This window comes from Pipra filicauda, unplaced genomic scaffold (genome assembly GCF_003945595.2).
Source record: "Pipra filicauda isolate LSUMZ 115617 unplaced genomic scaffold, ASM394559v2 scaffold102_size2360937_pilon, whole genome shotgun sequence".
Lineage (NCBI taxonomy): Eukaryota > Metazoa > Chordata > Aves > Passeriformes > Pipridae > Pipra > Pipra filicauda.
This window is the reverse complement of record NW_024103463.1, coordinates 875,448-896,321: the sequence shown is the minus strand read 5'-3', so window position 1 is coordinate 896,321 and position 20,874 is coordinate 875,448. Positions and strand designations below refer to the sequence as shown.

General features: G+C 49.3%; 1 protein-coding gene across 1 annotated transcript in view; it reads right to left on the bottom strand.

Moving 5' to 3' along the window:
• DAG1 (dystroglycan 1) overlaps nucleotides 1-20,874 on the bottom strand; it is a 49,328-nt gene that overhangs the window by 7,988 nt on the left and 20,466 nt on the right. The window contains exon 2 of the mRNA XM_027733113.2: nucleotides 6,881-7,290. Coding sequence (XP_027588914.1) covers nucleotides 6,881-7,162 — 282 coding nt within the window. The 5' untranslated portion in view covers nucleotides 7,163-7,290. The remainder of the gene's footprint in view (nucleotides 1-6,880; nucleotides 7,291-20,874) is intronic.

The following is a 20,874-nucleotide window of genomic DNA, read 5'->3' as shown; positions in this document are numbered from 1 at the left end:
CTTGCCAGGAAGGCTGGCCTGTGTGCATCCAGGAGATGATGTATGAAGGAACCTCCAACATTACACCCTGCTCCTTTCCTCAAATACAACAGAACTGTAAACTAGGACATCAGACAGGCTGTGCCTAGAAACACGAGGCCCAGAAAACAGTGGTGCAAAGAGAGATTGCACCTCTCAGAGCCTTCTGCTCACTGGGCACAGCTATGGTTTTGCTGCATCTGCACTGTGGGAAAGCTCAGGCTGGAGAAAGGAATGTTGCGTGTACTGGGCACAGAGAGCAGGGAGGAATTGTAGCACAAGTGCTTCCCCACGGAGGGGACTGCAATATCTGCCAGGGTGTTTGGGTGTCCTCAGCAGACACTGCTCCTCTGAGCTGCTGTGTGCCTCGGACAAAAGGCCCAGGAACTCATGGACAAAAACAAGCTACTCCAGGACATTTCATGCAGATGCACCTATCCCTGGAAGTCTAAAAACAGCCCAGAGACTTCACTGGCCCTCAGAAATATGTCAGTCTTGGTGACCCAAGCCTTCATTACCAGCAGGAGTTCACCACCTCTGTTCAGAGACTGGAAGCTACATGGGGACAGCTGGTAATTGGTGCTTCCTTCGTGCACAGGTAGGTCAGGATGGTTGAACTAACCCCACACTTAGGCTGGTCCCAGCCAAAGCCCAGCAAAGCTCTTCCTGCATGTCTCCATGCACTGAAGCTGTTGTTTTAGGGGGAAAAAAAAATCAAACCTTTCAGGTCAGAAAGCTGAGCTAAGGGAGAACAAGGCTTGCAGAGGCTACATCAGCACTCCTGGCCCTCAACTTCAAATTCAAACTTCAGCCTCTGAAGGACCAGGCAGCACAACTACTTGAAGTAGCTGCTCTGCTTTTACATGCTCATGAAAACCTGAGGAGAAGTTTACATGTCTGCTGCTAATCTATATTTTCCAGCCACTCACACGCAGAAAGCAGCCGCCCTCCTTCACTGTGGACACAGCCTACCTTGCCCCAGGAGCTGGGCTTTGTCCGGCCGACTCCTTTAGGGTCAGTAAAATGGCTCCGCAGCGGCGCAGGCTGAGCGGCTACGCCCGGCTCATGCCACCCTCGCATACTCCTGCCATGACGGCTCCTTTTCCAGATGCGCCTCTGTGTTGGCTATAAGGACACTATTCAGCGTCCCACTCTGCCTGGGCAAGGGAACACAACAGCTGTTTCACTGGGAGGTCACTACAAAACATTGAGTGTCCCAAGAAATCCTCCTTTCATCGGTCCATGCAAGCAGCTTGGAAGGATTTGTTTAGCCTTATTGTTGGAGCGGGAAGGCGCAGCCCGCCCGCGCCAGGGCTGGGGTCAGCACAGGCTGCCCACACCCCGCTTTCTCCCTTGGCTGGGGGGCGAGCACGGGGCAGGAAAAGCCTCAAACAGCTCAAAAAAAAAAAAAAAAAAAGTTCAGTCGAGCTCTTCTTTCAGCGCAACTTTTTGTAAGCGAAAGGCCAAAGGGAAGCAAAAATACCACAAAGGAGGGATGCCAAGTGCTGGGGGTTTAGTGCTGCCACCACACAGCTAACCAGCCCTGGCAATTTATTCCTGCCATCAGCAGATTGCTGGAAAGCTGGCTTTCAAGAGCACAGTAAGGAAAGGCAGACCGGATCTGGCAGTCTCAGGTCTGCTCCTTCACAGAATTCTCATTACCGTTGCATCCTCTGGATGCTCAGAGCAACAACCTGTAAGAGTAGGACAAAACAAGGAACTTCCCAGCCCGTCTGAAAATCCAGTTTATAATTAGATCGAGTCACATTTTCCACTCCTCCAAATTCAGAGCTTGTTACTAAGCACGCACTAAAAATGCCAAATTCCCTGACTCTGTCTCACTGCAGGAAAAAGATAAGCATCCCCCTAAGCCTCCCCACAGAAATCTTATCAGTTCATCTCATTGCTCAGATTGCAGTGTGGCAGCTAAGCAAAGCCCTGCCCAAGTCCTCCTTTGCCTGGACCTGTTCCAGGCACTGTCATTTATCCCTGTGTGCTCCCCTGTAAATAGCGGCTGTTGCTACAACCTCCAGTTAGTCCAAGAAAACCAGGGACCCCAGGGATGAGGTGAAGCTCAAATGCTTTGACACAGAGAGCCTTTTAAGATACCCAACTTAATGACACAGCCCCTCGGGAGCACTCTTTGCTTCTCCTCTTCCTTTGAGAAATGCCACTTTAATAAATTTCACATTCAGTTAAAGTGCTTTGAAATAAAGATCACTGCAAGAGGAAAAAAAAAAAAATCAGTATTTTGTGGTTTTCTTCCCTGAAAGCAAGTGTGTCCTGGCACTGCAGGCTGGCTGCCAACATCCAGCCCTTCACTTTGGGGTCAGAGCAGGGTTGAGGTGAACTGCACAGCCCCGACAGCAGATACCCATGTCAGGACTCCTGCAACCCAATCCCTGTGGATCCTGTTTATAAATCAAGGTCCCTGACGTCTGATGAGAGCAGAGATGTTTGATAAAAGCCACTTCAACAGACAGCATACAGAACAACCATTGGAAAATTAGGTTCCTGCTTGGAAAGTTTAGTGGTGGACTTGGCAGTGCTGGGTTAATGGTTGGACTCAATGATCTAAAAGGTCTTTTCCAACCTAAACATTTAATGAGAGCAAGACTCCTTTTTTCCCAGATGGATATCCAGTACTCTGATAACCTCCAAACCTGCTCCATAGCTGCCCTGTGTCAGCTGAGTGAGTGAATTCAGTTGTTCTAATCACTTTGCCAGCAGCTATGTTTGCTCACAGCAAGAGGTTCTTGGGGCCTCTGCTACGTGTTTTACGTGTTTTCCCAACAAAGCGCTGGTGAGACCGTGCACTTCAAATCCCAAACTAATCAGGGGCCAAGACACAGCCGGGAATGGTGAGCCTGTGCTCACCTGAACTCCTCGGCATCGGCTACGAACCCATAGCAGACCCGCTCCGTGGGATCCACCCCACACCAAACACCACCAGCCTGAAGACAGGTCAGCAGCTTTACATGATCTTCGAGGAAGACACAGCAAATCTGCTCTGGCAGGGATGCGTCTTGGGAAGCAGTGCACAGCAGGAGCTTCTCTCCTTCCAGCATACTTTACAGATCCATCTTTAAATAAAAGCCATTTAATTGCATGTCTTTATGTACTGTGGGCATATGCATTTAGGATATCAGAGACTATGCAAGGGCTCGATTCCTTGCAGGTATTGTATCCTTGTGGGGATATTGTGTCTCGGCTGGCGGGATGAGAGGACAGCCAGGCTTACTGCAACAGCCCCCATCCCAAATCATGCACCTTGCCTGGCATCCTCTTCTAGGACCTCAACAACGGGAAGCAGCAAAAACTACAGACCTGGATATTTCAGCTGATGGGCAGATGTCCAAACCAAAGCAAAGCAGATGTGGAAAAGCAAATGATCGGAGGATATATCAAACAAGGTTATTTATAGAAGAGAAAAGGAAGTTTCGATGCTTTTATAGGAGGTTCTGGTAAAATTTCATCTAGAGTGTTTTGTATAGCTGTGGTCATGCAAACAAAGAAAAATAAACTCAAGCTCTAGGAGGTGCAGAAGACAGCTGCAAAGCTGAGGGGAGGGAAAGAAAGCTTATTTTATGAGAAAAAACTAAAGAGGTTGGCTTGTTTAACCTAATAAAATCAAGATAGGGAGTATGCCTGTCACCTATAAATACATAAAGGAAGTAAATATTATGAAGGTAGAACCGATTTAAGCTAAAGGGCAGCACACATAAATATTTCTAGCCACCCCTAAATTTAGGCTAGAAGCTGCATTTTTAATCAGAGCAGCCAAGTTCTGGAGTAGCTTCAAATAGAAGTGGAAGGAACAGGAAATCCAGCTGGTCTTTGACCTGAGCATGATCTGTTCTTTGACAGGACACAGCTGAGAGGTAACAGGTCAGACTCCACACAGTCCTCAGTGCAAATGGGGTAAGGAGTTGATGACTGGTGAGGGTACCAGCACCAATGCCCATGGTTATCCTGTCCCAACCAGCATCTGCCAGGAGCCAGTGGGAACCTGCACACCCCCACACTACCCATCTGCATGGCAAGGGGGCCGTATGACACAGGGAAATAGGGTGTTTTAACCCAAACCTCTCAAAAAAGCCAATGTTTTGGTGTCAAACATGGCAGAAAGGGCTGCAAGGTGCCTTTTGGGAAGGCACAGCAAGGAGTTTTAATTTCCTAGACACCTTCAGACAGCCGGAGAGCAATCTTGCGGCGAGAAGCCTTGCTGTAGTGAGGAAGCTTGAGGACAACATCTGGACTGAGCTGCTGCCAAATTCAACAGCTGGAATACCTGCAAGCTGCAGCTGCCCTTCAGAGGACACGATAATGCCTGACCAAGGCACCCGCTTGGGAACACAAGGCAGAGGGGAAGGGAGTTACCATGGCCACAACGCCTTGCTGGCAGCTGGCTCTCAGCAACGTGAGACTCCAAAATTAAGACACATGGTAGTTTTTCTACTTCTTTTCTGTGCAGCTCGAGCACGTCAGAATAAACTTTCTTTTCTCCTTAACCATAAAATCTCACCTGTTCTCCAGCAGCTTTGGGGGTGGAAGGGAAACACTGGTGATGGCTCCCAGGAGCACATACCTGACTGTGCAGGAGTGCGTGCCTGCGGGGCACTCCTCCACCACGCTGCACATGCCTGGCGTTGTTTCCATCCCACAACCAAGTTTGCAGAGAAAAGTATTTTGTCTACAGATGGCTGGAATCTGCTTACGAGCAGCAAGAGGATCTCAGAAGGAGTTTCAAGCCGATCACCACCACAATCCTAGAAACTATCAACGGGAATCATCTAGAAATGAAGCAAATCACACCTTCTCCAGGCTCCAGTGGGAAGCTCCTGGGAGTCTGGGGACATCAACTCTCAGCATCTTCTTTTAAATAAAATTATAGCAAATTTCTTCGAAATTTAAGGGGAAAAAGTATAGGCAACCACATCTCATTGTAAACCCTGACCCATCTCAGAGGGCACAGCCCTTATTATTTTTTAGCAGGGTTTAAGCACATCAGCAAGATCCAGAAGTACTGTGCTTTTACTGCTCCAGCTGAGAAAGGCAAAGCAGCCTGAGAAAAAGACCAGACAAATTCGCCGTGAAACTTTCCAGTAAAACAAAAATGCACCTCAGCACCCAAAATTGCCTACGCAGTTCTCACTAGCCAGGAATCAAATCCCTGCAGCAAAGGTCAGCTGTGCTCAGCAGCCAACATGCATTCCCTGCAAGGAGAGCCCTTCCAGAGACAGCAGCTAAGTGAGAACCTGCTGCACTTTTAAAATTGATTTCAAGGTGAACAGATGCAAGATGCACATGGGTAAGCCCAGGGACGAGCGTGAAAATCGCTCCCAGAGTATGCTGAACTACACACAACCAGCAGCTGCTGGTGCTGATCCAGCCCAGTCCATTCTAGGCTCTCCAGGTATGTTGGTGTTAACCAACACACCTCACACCAACACGGCAGAAGTATCGTTTGAAGCCATCAGGTGGGGTGGAAATAATCCATCAGGATTTTCCTGCATCCACTGGAGCTATCAGAGATGATTTTTGTGCCAGGAAAAGACGACAGAGGAAGCTGCGGTGTTACACAAACACTGACAATTATTCCTGCCATCAAAGCAGCTATTAGACAACATTAGAACAAGCCACTTGGATGCAAAATCCCAAACCAAAGTTATCATTTCTGTAACATGAGATCTTGGGCTCACCACACCTGCCTGGGCTCCGGCAGCCCAGTGCTGTCCAGGTGCCCCGTGCTCCGAACAGGCTGCGGGAAAAGCCGGGCAGAGACCTCGGCCATGGTCAACTCAACGTCACTGAGACCAGCCCAGCCCCTTCCCCAACTCCTCTGGTCCCTTCCCCGACTCCTTCCACGCCTTCCTCCTCCCCGTCTGACCCTCTGTCAGTAACAGTTGCATTCTTTGGATTTTCTGCCCACCCAGCACCCTCGCTAGAGCCAGCAGGACCACGTACCGGGATTGGGATAACTGTGTGACAGTACACAGAGCTAAACCAAACCTGCCTTCAAGCAGAGGCTGAGCTGTCAGACTTGCTCCTGACCTGCTCTCCATCTCCCTCTGATCTTCCAAGACACTCCAGAAGCTTGTCCTGTTATAACGCTTCTAAAAATGGATATTTAAAACTTATTTTCAATTTTGCTCTTTGGAAGGTAATTCTGTTTTTTAAGAACAGAATTTTCTGAACTCCACATGATCCAAACAAACCCTCCCAGGGACAGGACTAACAATGAGCACACCTGTGTTCAGACACATCCCTACCCTCCTCTGGGCTATTCTAACACACTCCTGCACTCAGAACTGATTCCAAAACTCAGTTTTCAGGTGCCTGCAGTGCCAGCAGCGTGAGGTTTAAGTCAGATAAGGGGGAAAGGCTCCCATCTTTCCCAAGAGGACTTAGGGACAAGGTCAGGAGAGACTGTGTCACAGGCAGCCCAGAGCCCCGTTGGCAGGACAGAGTCTGTTTGTCTAGCCATGTTTTGTTACCACAGTGAAACAAACTCCCCAAGCCTGAGCAGCAATCCCAGGGAATCTACGGCTCCCTGGATCCTGAGGCAACATCTCCTCACAGATGTGCCCATCATTCCAGGGGCAGAGCATCTGAGTTTAAATACAGCCAACAAACCTGATTAGTCATCCCTGAGAACTTTCCTCTCCTTTGTTACAGAGAAAGGAACTTTGCAATAAGGTGAGACTTTTATTTTTTAATAAAAATCCTTTTCCCATAGTCCTACAAAACATTAAGGCTGCTTCGCAGCCACCCTCATGACCCAGGTCGATAATGGGGTGACTCACTCGACTCCTGCATGAATATAACTGAAAATGAGCCCTCAGGGAATGGTGTTTCTCACCTGGACAACTTCTCCATTGGAAGCAATTAAATCTGTGGGGATGGAGACTCTGAAGTAGCGTCCCACCACCGCAGAGCTGTCCGGTATGCCCACCACAGCCGGCACAGTCTCCCGGAGGTCCGAGAGCACGGAGTGCATGGAGGCCTCCAGCTGGTTTTCCCAGTCCCGAACCACTTCTGCCGGCTCGCTGGGCCAGTGGCAGTGGGCAGAGGCTGCCAGCAGCAGCATGGGGAGCCAAGTCCTCCCCAGGAAAGGGGGTTGCAGTAGGCATCCAACAGTCATTCTTCCCAGGAGCCTCGGTAACGGTGCTCCAGCCAGAAAGGGGATCGCAGGGAATCTGCAGGCACGGCAGCGCAGGCAGGGGATCCACCAGTCCTTCACAGCAGCCTCATTCTAGGAGTCCTGGGAACCTGGTTAGACATGGGAAACCCAATCAGCACATTAATTATGGTACCCAAGCCATCCATCCAACACCCACAGACTTTGCAATGGGCAGAGATACTGGCCACGCAACCGTCTGTGCCTCAGCTTTTGATTTAACTGCAAGCTGCCACTGCCATTAAACAGAGGAAGGGTTTCTCAGCTCCTCCTCTGATGTACAGCATCTCCAGAGAAACAAGATCCTCCTGCTTTTCCACACATATAGCTGTGTTTCTGCTGTTCTGGAGCCACAGCATCCTGAGACAGCCACAGGTAGGGAGACAGGGCAGATACAAATGAAGCTGAGATTGAGCACAGTGGTAAGAGCTGACCTCTCAAGGCAAGATGAAGTCAGGCTGGGACATTAGTGGATTTAAATGCCAGTTACCCAGTAGGAAGGTCCCAAGAAAACCCCGGAACTCCAAAGCTGTCATCCTGATGGATTGATGCATGACAGATGTTTCTGCTCCTCTGACCCACAAGCCTGGTTTTCAAGCCAGGTCTCCTCTCAGGTCCAGCTTTTGGTATTAATGTTTAGACTTGATCGGGGGGCCAGCAATACACACCCCCAAATCAGACTGGAATGAGCTATGCACACACCTTGTTCCATGCTGCCATCCAGCTCCCTCCTGCTCACACAGCTCGTCTGTCCCCTCACTCTGCCAAGACACATCTCCAGCTCTCCCTCTGTTGTTTTTCTTTCACTTGCTCCCCCCCACTCTCTCTGCTCCCCTGGATCACAGATCTTTCGCTCCTCTGTTCCTTTGGTGCATTATTTCCTTCCCTTCCCTAGCTGCTTCTCCCTCCAGACCATGTTCAGCCACAGCACACAGTCACAGATCTGTGCCACCATGTTCCTCCTCACAGCCTGCTTGCAGGAGACCAATGGATCCATGGAACAGGACAGAACTGTTTGGGACCCCAAGGAAGCTGTACTCTCCACTCTGGCATTCTAGTTTGCAGCCAGCACAGCCCTCAGTAACCAATCTGCTGTACCAAGGGGGACGGTGGGTTATGAAGGACAGGTGGACAGACACATGGACAAGCAGGTGTTAGTCCCAGGAGCACACAGGACTGGGCTCTCACAGGCCAGGCACTCATTCCTTGAACCAACTCCTTTTTTCTAGGCTGGAGAGAGAAGTGGCTCCAAATTCCCAGAGCAAACCCAGCCCAACTTCTAACCACTGGCTCCCAGGGCTCTGTGATTTATTTTAGCCTGTTTTGTCTCCGCTGTGTGATGCACATCAGGCTGTCCCAAGAGACCCCGGAGCCAGACCGTGTGGGAAGGGAAATCCCACTGCTTCTCACCCTTGCAGAGCTCCTAGAGCAACATGACAGGACTCAGCTGACCTGCTGTGCTGTGGCCAGACAGGGTGTATTGCCCCCATGGGCTTGCAGAAGCAGGCAGAGGGTTTGCCCATGCAGGCCCCTGAGCCCAAGGCTACCACAGCAGGCTCTAGGAATAACAGGAGAGATAAGATGTGGTTGCTCATCCTAAAGCCTGCACTCTAGAGAAGCTGAGGGGCAGCCTGCAAGGACCTGCACCCCTCAATGGGCCTTTCACAACAAACCCCACATGCAGAGGGGCTGACACCTCCCAGCCCGAGGTAACGGGCCCAGGGCACTGCTGGAGCTGGCAAAGAGGCTGTGGGTAGTAGGAATTATGAGCCAAATGTAACCTCTGGCTACAGCATCCACGAGGCAGACATCTGACCTGACCGCTGTCAGTTGTGGAAAACCTGCCTTGAGTGAAAAGGCAGAAGAGACAGCAGAGGCAGAATAACACTGCTGGGAACCACAAGGCAGATGGGAGGGTGGCTGGTGTGATGGCCAGTGCCACAAGAAAGCCCACTCCCTGCTGCTCTTGTGCTTCCAACTGTCTGAGCTGACTTGGATGGGAATACACCAGACAAAACAACAGGGAAGCCAAGGCCAGGCTGTCCCAAAGGCAACTGAGCACAGAATCATACATAGTATATGCTGAGTTGGAAGGGACCCATTGGGATCATCAAGTGCAACCTCTGGCCCTGCGCAGGACACCCCAAGAATCACACCATGTACCTGAGAGCGTTGTCCAAATCCTTCTTGAACTCAAGACAGGCTTGGTGCTGCAACCACTTCCCTGGGGAGCCTGTTTCAGTACTCAATCACCTTCTGGGTGAAAAACCACCAGTATGTGGTGGTACTCATCCAGAGTGAGGTGCTTGAGCTGCCTCTCCAGAGGTTCTCATCATGAAGTAGCTGGAGGGTAAGGACAAGTCACACTCCCTACAGGGCACATCTCTCCTACAAGCTCCCTGTGTGGTCAAAGGAGGATCTGACACACATCAGTTTGCTTTGGATGAACCTAGAGTGACGTCAGCAGGCAAATGACCAGTAGATGTCTGGCGGAGAATATCCAACAGGGCATGTGAAGGAGCTACACAGATGGAGCACACGTGCAAGAGGTCCTAAGGAGGCCACTGATCATCACAGCAGGAATCAGGGTACTCCCATCCCCACACTGTGCCTTAAAAAGCAGAAAGAACCACCTTCACCCTCCATTCAACCCCAGGATGGCCAATGCAGTGATGACGCTTTGTCCACGAGCTACTTCTCCCGAAGCCTGCTCCTTGGAAAGTCCTGATATGTATGGCAAGTACAGGCAGGATCAGAGTCTTGAAGCCAGGAGAGGAATGTGGCAGCAGCCTCATGGCTGCTGCAGGGTTGAGATGCTATCAGGGAAACATGGCTGCCTCTCACTGCTGCTCTGAGCAGCCACACCCGAGCAGAGAAGAAGCACCTCAGACACACTGAGACCCAGCCCACAACCATATGGAGCTGTAAAGATGCCCAGAGAGGTTTAGCACCACATCTTCAGGCCAGTCCCAGCCCCTGCCCTTGCCCTGTCACACTGCTCTGGAGCTCTGCGTGAGTGTGGTGCAGCTCTGTGTTGCTCAGTCAAATGACGTGATCTGGCCTGGGGTGTTTTTGTTGGATGGAGAGGAGTATTTGGGCAGAAAGGAGCTGGTTCTTGATATCCGTGGTGAGCAGAAGAGGAAGATGAAGTCATCACCTATTTCAGAAACGCTTATCAGAGCAGGCAACAAACACTGTCCAACACATGCCCCTCAGCCCAGCAACTGGCCATTAAGTGCTCATGTGACACTTGCAGGTTGCAAAATTCAAGGCTTCTTTTTAAGGGGAACTACAGAAGAACTGGCTCAACATATGGAAGTGGAGCATGGAGGAGGTATAGGAAGAATTCAGTAGCTGATAACAAAGAACAAACAGAAGAGGTGAGAACAAACTTGCACCGCCAAAAAAAAAAATAAAAATCTCTTAACACAGCTCCGCCTCACCACACAATGGACAGAAGCTGAAACACTGCCAGCCTCTCACAGTGTGGGCTGAGGAGGAAAGGCAGGGTGGTTCCAGATATCCGTAGAGCTGTACAAGGCACTGCCCTGCAGTGCTGAGATCCACGTGGACTTTCACTGCAAGGCAGAATGCTTTTTGGGATAGGAGGCCCACTGCCTAAAGCCAGTAGTGCTGCTCTGCAAGTCCACTGGCCACCAGCACTGTGGGTCTGGATGCAGCTGCAGAACAGAGTGAATGTTACCTGCAGCAAAGCTGGAACAAGAGCTGGGGACCTGCCTGGTGCCTCTGCCAAGTTCAAGAGCCCACACCATCTCCCATGGCACTACCAAGGGCACAACTTCATTTAAGAGACAACTTCATTTAAGAGATCATCCTAGTTTTATGTGGAAAAAGTCTGTGTTCTGGACCATTGTCCAGAGGCACAGAGCTTTAGCTCTCTGGAAGCAAAAACCTCAACATTTCACACAAGTTTCCCACAAAATAGGGTCAAAACCCAAACACAGATGGAATTCTGCAGGCACTTTTCTGCTGATCTCTGAGAAGCATCAGGCCATAGAGCTGACTGACTTAGACAGCACTTTCCAGTTACAATGGAAGGCTAGACCACCCCAGCTTCTCTACACGGCACTGTGCTCCTCCTTTCAGTAGGATCTGCACTGCCCAGTTTCTCAGAACAAACACAAAGGTTCAGGTTAGTCCTGAATTTCAGGATGTTTTGTTCCATCTGATCTTCTGAAAGAACTGACTTTCTCTTTATTCTCCTACTTCTGTGAGAGCTCTTTTGGTCTCAAGTTCGAGCCTCCAGAGCATTGGATGAAACATCAAAGTCAGTATCAACATCTGCTACAGTCCTAGTGCTCAGTGCATGTGCCAAGGTTGATTCCTGATCTCCAGTGCCAAACCCCCCATCACAGAGCCATGGAACTGGGCCTGCTTGGTGATGTTGATATGATCCTGCACTTGATATGATGCTGACTTGTCAAGGCAATGCTGGAGCTTGCTCCTTCTCCGTGCAGCTACAAGGCCTGCTGACATGGTAAGGACGTGCTGTACCTTCATTATCCAGGAATGCTGAACAGTGCAGGCACAGGATGGGACTGAAGGGAAGGACTGAAGGCAGGACAAAGTAGCTACTCCCAGGCACGCATTTTCCCAGACACCTTTCCTTCTGCCCACCACAGAACCAGGAGCACAGGGCCAGGGGAAGCATCCCAGCGTGGCTGCCCTAGAAATCACTCTTCCTCTGTGGCCGATTACGGCACCACTTCGGCAAGAACCAGTGAAAGTGAAGTCTCCCTCCAGCTGCGTCTAATCCAATTGCTCAAGCACACAATCACATCACTGGGCTGTGGTAATTAATCACCAGCAGCATATTAATGCCACTGAGCCCCAGCATGCAGAAAGCTCAAGTAAGTGTTGTGCAGTACTCGACTCCAGTTAAGAAGGTATTTAGGAGTTAGGACGAATCCCACTTACCTGATTGCTTATTTACCAATATCTTCATTAAAGGAAGCATTAAACAAGTGGCCTTTCTCTAAGGAAGCAAACTCAGACTTGGCTAAGAAGAGCCAGTGCAACTTTCCAGAGCAGGGAAGAGCTTTTTTCTCTGCAAAGATCTCCTGTGCGTGTTTCCACAGGAGGATCTCTGGGCAAGTCCCGTCAACTACCACGCGCCTGCGTGTCAAGGCAGAGAGCAGCAGGAATGATGAAATCCAGCGTCCCCGGCCAGGCACACAAAGATGGCACTCAGCCGTACGTGCTCCCGGGTCCAAAACACAACAGCAGGCACCCCTGGTGCCAGCCTGGCAGCACGGCCCAGGCAGAGGGGTTGGTGCTCTGCACACGTCTGCGCTGGGCTAAAGTAGCCTGGGAGGGGGGCAGGAGGGAGAAACAGCTTGGAGGCAGCGTGTCTCAGCAGAGCAGCCCACCACCAAGTTATGAACTAATAGATAAAGTCTCATCAAGACCAAGAGCATGTTAGCCTGAGACATCCTATGGACAAAGAACACTCTGGAGCGTGAAATTTAGGAAACAGTAAGAGTTTTTGTGCCTGTCCCGCTCCGGACGTACCCTGAAACAAAGGCAGCAGCCCTTCCAACAGCCTATGTTATGGGCTATGGGAACTGCTGCAAATGGCTCTGGGGGCTATTTCCAGATGACTATTCACAGATGATCCAGGCTTCAGACTCTGCTGTGCCCAGGATGAGTTATGGAAAGGGATGTACAGCAGAGCAGTTACACAGAGATGTACTGGTCACACACAGACTAAGGGCAAGCAGCTGCCATGAGGGAATGGGTCAGGTGGAGGAAGAAAGATTCACCTTAAACTATCTCCCTGCTCCGCAGTGCTCAGAGTGATGACATCCTGTCCCGCATGGCACTAACCAGGCACCTGTGGGGATGGTGGCTTTATACTAAGACTGGATGTCTCACTGAAAGGCAAGTTCATGTACAAGTTTCTGGCTTAATGCTGCACTCACAGCTGCCTGCTCACAGCCATGTGTGCATCAAAACTAAAGCAGCAGAGATCAGACTGCAAGAGACCTGCCCGACTGGGGAGCTCCAGACCAGTGCTCCTGAGGCTCCAGGAGCCCCTTCCACCCTCTGTCCCCCACAGACATCAACAGCTGGTCACCCCAGACACCATCAGCCCAGGAGGTACCAACCAAGCTGTACTCAATTCTTCACCCTAAAACTGCATTTCGACAGGCTCTAGCACAGCTGTGCCCACCATGTACTGTCACCACACCAAAAGCCCAACAGAAGTGACACCCAACCCAAAGGACATACGCGCAAAAGAGCTGCCTTCTTCAGCCTTGTCCCTTCTTGTATTTCTGCACTGCTCGTCTCCAGCACATCTGGTGTCAGTAACAGGAAACCCTGACACTGAAAAACAATCTAGGGGGAAAAAACAAACCCAAACAAACTCGAAACAGCCGTGCTAAAAATGTGTGCTGGTCAAGGAAACAAGCAGCACCCTCCTACTGATGGGGAACTCGGCTGTGAACTGTCACCAGCTTGTTGCTCTCAAGTCTCACAGGCAGCTTCGTGACGCTTGTGAAGGAAGTGGTCACAGCCACAGACACCTCGCAGTGGCTTTTATTCTGCTAGAGCAAGCACCGAGATATTTAACTTTCCTGTAGCTGACAGGAAGCTTTCTGCTAACTTCTTTTATCTTTTGCTTGAAAACTACAGTTCTGAGATGGTGAGAAAAGATGAGAAAAGTAAAATTTCTCTTTTTTTTCCCCTGTATTGCATCTAGTTTGTCCAGAAGCTGGGCTACTGTACTGCCCTTCCCAGCTGGGGATTCCACTCCCAGGAAGACTTCTTGCCCTGGAAGAGGTAAGCATCGAGGACATGCTCTCAGTACCCCTCCCTCCACCAAGGACTGTGTAGGTGAGGAAGCAGCCCCAGCAGCCCAAAAACCCTCAGCCAGGGGCACTCCTACAGAGGTACACGTGAAGGGCACTGCAGAGCAGCAGCAGAGGCACAAAGGACACCAGATCCTTTTGCCAGCTGGACACGGAGCATGTTTTTTCTTCCCTGCAGAGCACACTTACCCTGCAAAGTGAAGTAGTAAAACTTCTAGAGGCAGCACCTTCCCCAGCCTCCTGCAGCCCTGGGGAGGCAAGAGGAGCGAGTATGGTACCCACAGGTGCCTCTTGACTGTGCATCTTGCACAGTGACCTGACAGATTTGCTGCAAGACCATCCAGATATCCCCCTTCTTGCCCATCCTGTTCCAGTGGCCCCTTGCAGCCTGTGTGTGCTACTTGTCCTGTGCTCAAGCCATGCCTCGAGTGTCTGGCTGGGCCTGTCCCGCAGCAGTGACCGGCAGCTGCAAATTTTGGCCAGGCATCACTTCTGACTCCTTGATGAAAGTTTCAGCAACCACAATCAATCCCTTCCTCCACTTTGTTATTCCCAGACAGCCAACTCAGATCGTATCTTCAAGTGCATTCAGTTGAAAGGAAACTCAGATATTATCTTCCCAACTATTTAGAAGGCCTCAGAGATCATTTTTCCCCTGTAATTACAAACATCGCAGCCAGGTAGAACTGCCATTGTTTGCTGCTACCAGCCAGGAAAAATTAGGATATAAACATCCACCAACAAGCCAAAGCAAGGGGACACCTTCAGCAGTGCCTTCCCACACCTCTTGTGTCCTGTGAGCAGGCCCCACCTCAAAGGAAGGCTAGCAGAGAAGAGTAATGGGAATCAAAGGTATAAAATGGATCCCTCCTGGAGGAAGTTGAGAAAGAACAATGTGGGATGCACTGGGGCACTAGGGAGATGGGGAACAAGAGCCCATGCTCTCCTCCAATAAAAAGACCAGAAGCCAAACTAAACCAAATCAGGCTCAAATCGAAACAAAATGGGTTTTCTCAAGGACCCAACGGGGCTGTGAGCATGAATGTTAAAACCTCTTGTGGGTTTAAAAAAAAAAAAGGGTGGGACAGGACAATTTTATAGAAGGCAGAGTTACCAAGGCAGCGTTTCTGGCTCAAGCAGCACTTGATCCCGGGGATGGCATTCAGGGAAATGATGACTCGCATTCCTCCCCAGGCATCTTCTCCCGGCTGTTACTGGAAAGGGCATATAGGCTAAATATACAGCTGCAACAGGACAGAGCAAGGGCCTGCCTGCCTCAGGGCACGCACTGTAAAGTGGCTCTGGCTTCGCTTGGGTTTCCAGCCAAAGCAAGCCCCTAAAAACTCTGCTTATAACTCCTGGTTTTGTCTGGAAACAGAGTGAGAGTATATAAAAATCCTAACATTTAAGTCTATGTTTAAGGGAATGTAAGCTAAACCTAGTATTAAAATCCACAGGAAATTAAACGACAAAAGTTTATGGAAAAAAAAAAAAGATGGGACTAAGACATCCTTCCATACAAATGCCATAAGAATGCATATTTGAAGATAAACACAACAGATGTGTGTATATACATACACACACACGCACTCACATACAAACCCTTCATAAGTTTCCAAGATTTAGTAAAAAACAGAACTCAAGGCACCAAGATAAAATAGGGATTTTTGACTCCAACTTTCTCTCTTGTAAGGAAAGTTTTGTATCATGCTGAATTTGTTTGTTGTTCATTCTGCAGTGAAGACTATGGGGTTTCAGAAAAGCATTTCAGCAGGAGCCACCCCGCGGGAGAGCCGGGACAGAGGACACGGGGCTGGCAGCTGAGGCACCCGGCGACAAGGCAAGAAAGCACACGAACACAAGAAGCAAGATGTCACTTTTCAAACCCGAGGACTACAAGGCATGAGAGCCTGATCTTGTCTTCCAGAGCAGGCAGGTTGTTCCCCCAGCAAGCACCAAAGGACATGTGCAGGAGCAGCTGGCGTGACAGTCACCACTGTGTGTCCTGTCCCCTGGTATCACTCACCATCCACCAGCTGTTCCAAGGCTAATTCACACCCGTTAATGACCTTTGATAGAAGTCACCGAGCTGGAAAGTGAATTTCTATCAAAGAGCAGGTTTCTGCTGCTTCAGAAACAGGTTTAAACCAAGCCACCATCACCAACGGGCGACTGCAGCCTTTGCCCCATGCTCCAAAGGGACAAAGCCATCCCCAAGCCTCCAGCAGCACCTGAAATCTCAGCCTGGAAAAACACTCCCTCCCTAAGCTGCTCAGCTGTAGCGTGCAGGAGATGTTCTCTACAGCTGTAGTCATGAGCACTGAAACCAATGAGCCTAAAAAGATTTACATCTCTTGCTTGATTTCTTAATTGAATTAAAAGCTGAACAAAACCCGTTATGAGGTTTCAGAGAATCCACATGGAAGAGAAACAACGAATATCCTAATTGGAGAGGAAGTTTCCATGGGATATCTTGTCTTATTAAGTACTAAAGAGTCCACACAAAAAGACAAAGACCCTGAGGGATAAACTCCCAGGTCCAGCAAGGCAGGAAATCTGGAGTTTCTGCCATGGTTTGGCTTTTGGAGCACATTACATGTTGAACAGGTCACACAGAGGAGTGAGGTGAGCTTTGGTCCATCCTTCTAGCCAAAACTCCCACCTGTCTGCCTATTTTTTTTTGTTATTGTTTTGTTCTCCTTTGAATAAAAAAGGCATAAAGCTCTTTCTGTCAACTTAGCAAGCAGAAACTACCAGAGGGGTGAAGGACACACTGAGGGGCAGAGCAGTTCTGCAAATCAACTTTTTAGCAAACTTGATCAAACTTCCAAATCCTCTTCTGAAGGAAACCCTTCCGAGGCCACATCTCTGGCAGGACCCTTGCCTGTGTTTTGACATGCTTTTTTCATCACTAGAACAGCATTTGGGCTTCCTTAGGACACACTTGTACCATGGCCACCAGGTAAGTGCTGGCTTTAATGGTACTGAAGCGGGAACACCAGGGTGTGGGCAGCTTGGGCAGGGCATCCTCCAGTGCCAGGAACACACAGCCCAAGGGCTGCGGGCACCAAATCCAAATCTGAAAAGAAGAAAGTCTTGGTGGAGATTTCATACTCCAGAATCACCTCAAAATGCTGTTTGGCTGGAGTGCTTTGCGGAGACGCAGCCACATTCCAAGGGTTTATAATCACCTTCTGGGTATTCCACAAAATTCCTCAGATAATGAAATATTTCGAGGAGGTCCTCAAAAGTGTTCAAGCACCACAATTTCCTACAGGTTGATGTCACAGCACCAGGGTTGAGGCACTGAGCACAGGAACGGAAGGCAAGGCTTTGGATCTCTCCCCCACCTGCCAAGGACCTGACTGCCAGGCACAGGATCTGCTGCTGCTACCAAGGGGAGGCAAAGCACAAACAGCTGACATTAAGCGGAGACAGGAACCAAGGGAAGCAGCACCAACAAAAAGCCATTTTCAGCACTCCAGTTGCGTATGCAGCAGTATTTATGTTCTTTGTGGCAGCGTAACTAAGGGCAGGGACATTCTGTTTAGAAACATCCCGCTGTTCCATCAGCTTTACCACCCCACCCTGCAACTCCAAGCCAAGGCATTAAGATTCAGCTTTATGGAGTTGCTCAGCCCTGATTTATTACTCAGCTAGCAAGACAGCCATAGCTCTTCATTTAAATATATTTACCCCCCAGTGATTGATGCAGAGCAGCCAGGGCATCAGCCGTGGACCTCCAACTTCTAATGTTTCTCATGAAAACTATTCTAAACACTTCTTGGCAGAATGAGATAGAAATGTTCCAACTTTAACCATCAACCATAAAATGGGAAAGCTGCGAAATGAAGCAGCATTGCTCCCATGTCACAGAAGCAGAGAAGTTTCTGGAGGAGGAATTAACTCCCTGAAGATCAGCAGTTTCCAGCTGGGCAACACATTCCCTTAAACTTGCAGAAATTCAGGAGTCACCAAAAGCCATCAAATGAACAACCTCTTCCTGGAAGTGCACATTTTTATAGGTTCCACCTCCTCCTCTCGGAGACCAGGAGCAAAGGGCTGCACTGCATCAGCAACACTGTCTGCTCTTACACAGTCACCTCTGGCCCAAGTTGGCCTTCACACAGTATATCCAAAAGCATCACATCTCCAACACCACAAGCTTACCAAGGCAGAAGGACAGTGCATGGCCTCACAGGTCCATCTGCTTCCCAACTGCTCTGGTGCAGGAAGACTGATTTAAATTAAAAAGCAAAGATGAGCACCTCAAAAGACCAGACACTAACAGAGTCTGCATCACATTCCTGCTGCATTAATTTCACTGCATTATATTTGAGCTAAATTATCTTGTTTACCTGTAGTCTGTAATTAAAAAATAACCCTCATCTGGTTTTGACCATGGCCTCTGTGGCTTCAGCCAGGAGCAGGGAAGACTGAAGCTGCTCATCATAGGTCCACTGATGCAGAGATAGCTCCAGCTTTTCTCCCCACCCTGCTCTGGAATTGAGAAATCAAGAGACAAGTTCAATTATTTCAAGGCGAGACAAGACTTCTTCACTGTAATGAGTATCAGTGGGATTTAGGGCTTTTTTTAAACACTAACATCCTGCCCCATCCATATGGATACAGTCACAGTGCTCAACTTCATTCCTTACACCAGGAATCATGCATTGAGGATCTGGCCAAAAAGGGCCAGAGAAACAACCATGACAGCACAAAGCCAGCAGACTGACTAAATACTGCGCAGGGTAACCTGCTCTTCTGTGAGCAGCACAGCACCTCACATGTCAGAGAAGTTCCAAGGGTTGCTCCCAGCAATCCCCCTGCAGCAATTCCAACACAAACATCCTGCCATTCCCTGAACCCAAATTTCCACTAACAAGAAAGTCCAAAGGACTTAAAAATAGGATCAAACTCCACCAGACAAGTTATTTAAAACTGGGACCCAAGGACAAACTGGGTAAAGAGCAATCACAGGAACAGGGGGAAGCAGAGAGACTGCAAGGACAAGACAAGGAAAACTTATGTTTTTGTTCCATAAGCAGCCACAGAGCCTGAGCAGTGTAACTCATTTGCAACAGTTAACTAGCTGGCATGGTGTCTGGTATCAGACCTCAAAAAATGGTCCTGAGGTTTAGCCACAGCAGAAAAATCCAGCAATTTTTCCCTTCTCTGTCTTGTACAGGCCAGAGGTATTGGAAGCAAGACCTGCCTGTTTATGAGGAAAAAAACCCCAGATTACAGTGTATTTCAAATAGTGTGAGCACAGGCTTCATCCGCCTATTCTGACCTGCCAGACCAAGGACTGTGCCCTGCCTTCCCAGCACAGTGTCCCACAGATTCCTAGGTGACAATCCAGATGGCTGTGAAGGGACAGCAGCATGGACTCACAGCTGCACTCCAACACGGAAGATGGCAACAGCTGTGGCAACAGGAATGAGCAGATTAAAATATGACTTTATGTTATAAAGAGACAAAAAATGGAATAAGATGGGACAGATTCTGTACCAACTTCTTTCACAGTGCAAGGAAACACACTGGAGCACAGGATGACTCCTTCTGCAAGAATCCCAAGAATGGGGGCAAAGTCATCAGAGTTCCAATGTATGCCCCAGGAAAACAGAGTCAGATGCCATTCTGAGGCAACAAGGAAAATTAAACCAGCACTCAGCTGGGTTTTGTAATAGTTTGAGCCTCTCTGAGTCAAGCATCATCTCTTCCTGCTGCCACACATGATCTGGGCACTCAAAGCCACGCTCCTCTTCATGCCTGCATTTCTTAGCCAGGTTAGGCATACTCCAACTGTGTAATCCTGTGTCTCTATGCCCATATTTCCATTACTTGGAGCTCTGCTCCCATAGAACCATCCTCTCTGCCTTGGGGCATGCAGAGCAGAGCCCAGCCCCAGGCACAGCCTGTGCTGACCTCGGGAAAGAAATGACAACCACCAACCTCCCAGCCCAGCAGCCACCCACAACAGTTCTCGGTGTTCCCGAGAGCATGTAACAGCAGACAAATGCATTTGTCCTTAATCACTCTGAGCATTTTCTTCTGAATCCACCCCCCCAAGTCACTCTCACTTTGATTTCAGCTCAGCACTCACCTGACCTTCAGTACTAATGTGATGCCCAAATCCTGGTAATTAGTTTAAGAGGGCATCCCATTACTAGTACCAACTGGACTATCCTTGCTGCTAACAGTCACATTCCCATGGCTGCTCTTATATCCTAATAAGCCTGCAACACTCTGCAGAAAAACCTGAGGGCTCACTGCTACCAGACAGCACAGGAGAACATAAAACATTTTAGGGAGAGCACAAGGGCTGTATGGAGAGAGATACTCAAGCACGGCAGGAAAAAGGCAGCCTTGGAGTTGCAGAGAGGCCAAGAAGCTCTGAAGGTGTGTTCAGGCTGCCTTCTCTTTACAGAGCTGCTGCAGATGTGGGGAAACAATTAAACTGCTTATCACAGTATGTCCCATTCAGGCTCCAGAGCGGGAGAGCAATTCCAATCCCCAGGTGGCAAGCGCAGCAATTAGGTACCCAATGACGTGCACCAAAGCTTTGCTTCTGTTTAATTCAATGGTTATATAGTATTTCCTTGGCTCACTGATATTAAAAGATTGCAGGTTCAGGGACCAGCTGAGATCAGTCCTGCAGGATAGAGGTGCACCTTGGATTGCGCTTGGAGGATGCAGAATGGTCCAGATGTGGGCAGGGGACTTACAAGTCCTTCAGCTGAGCCAGGTACAAAGCTTGGTCACAACCACCATTTCCTCATCTGGAGGGACTAGGCTCAAAGTTTAAAAATAAAAAAAACAACTACACCACAGCCAGGATTT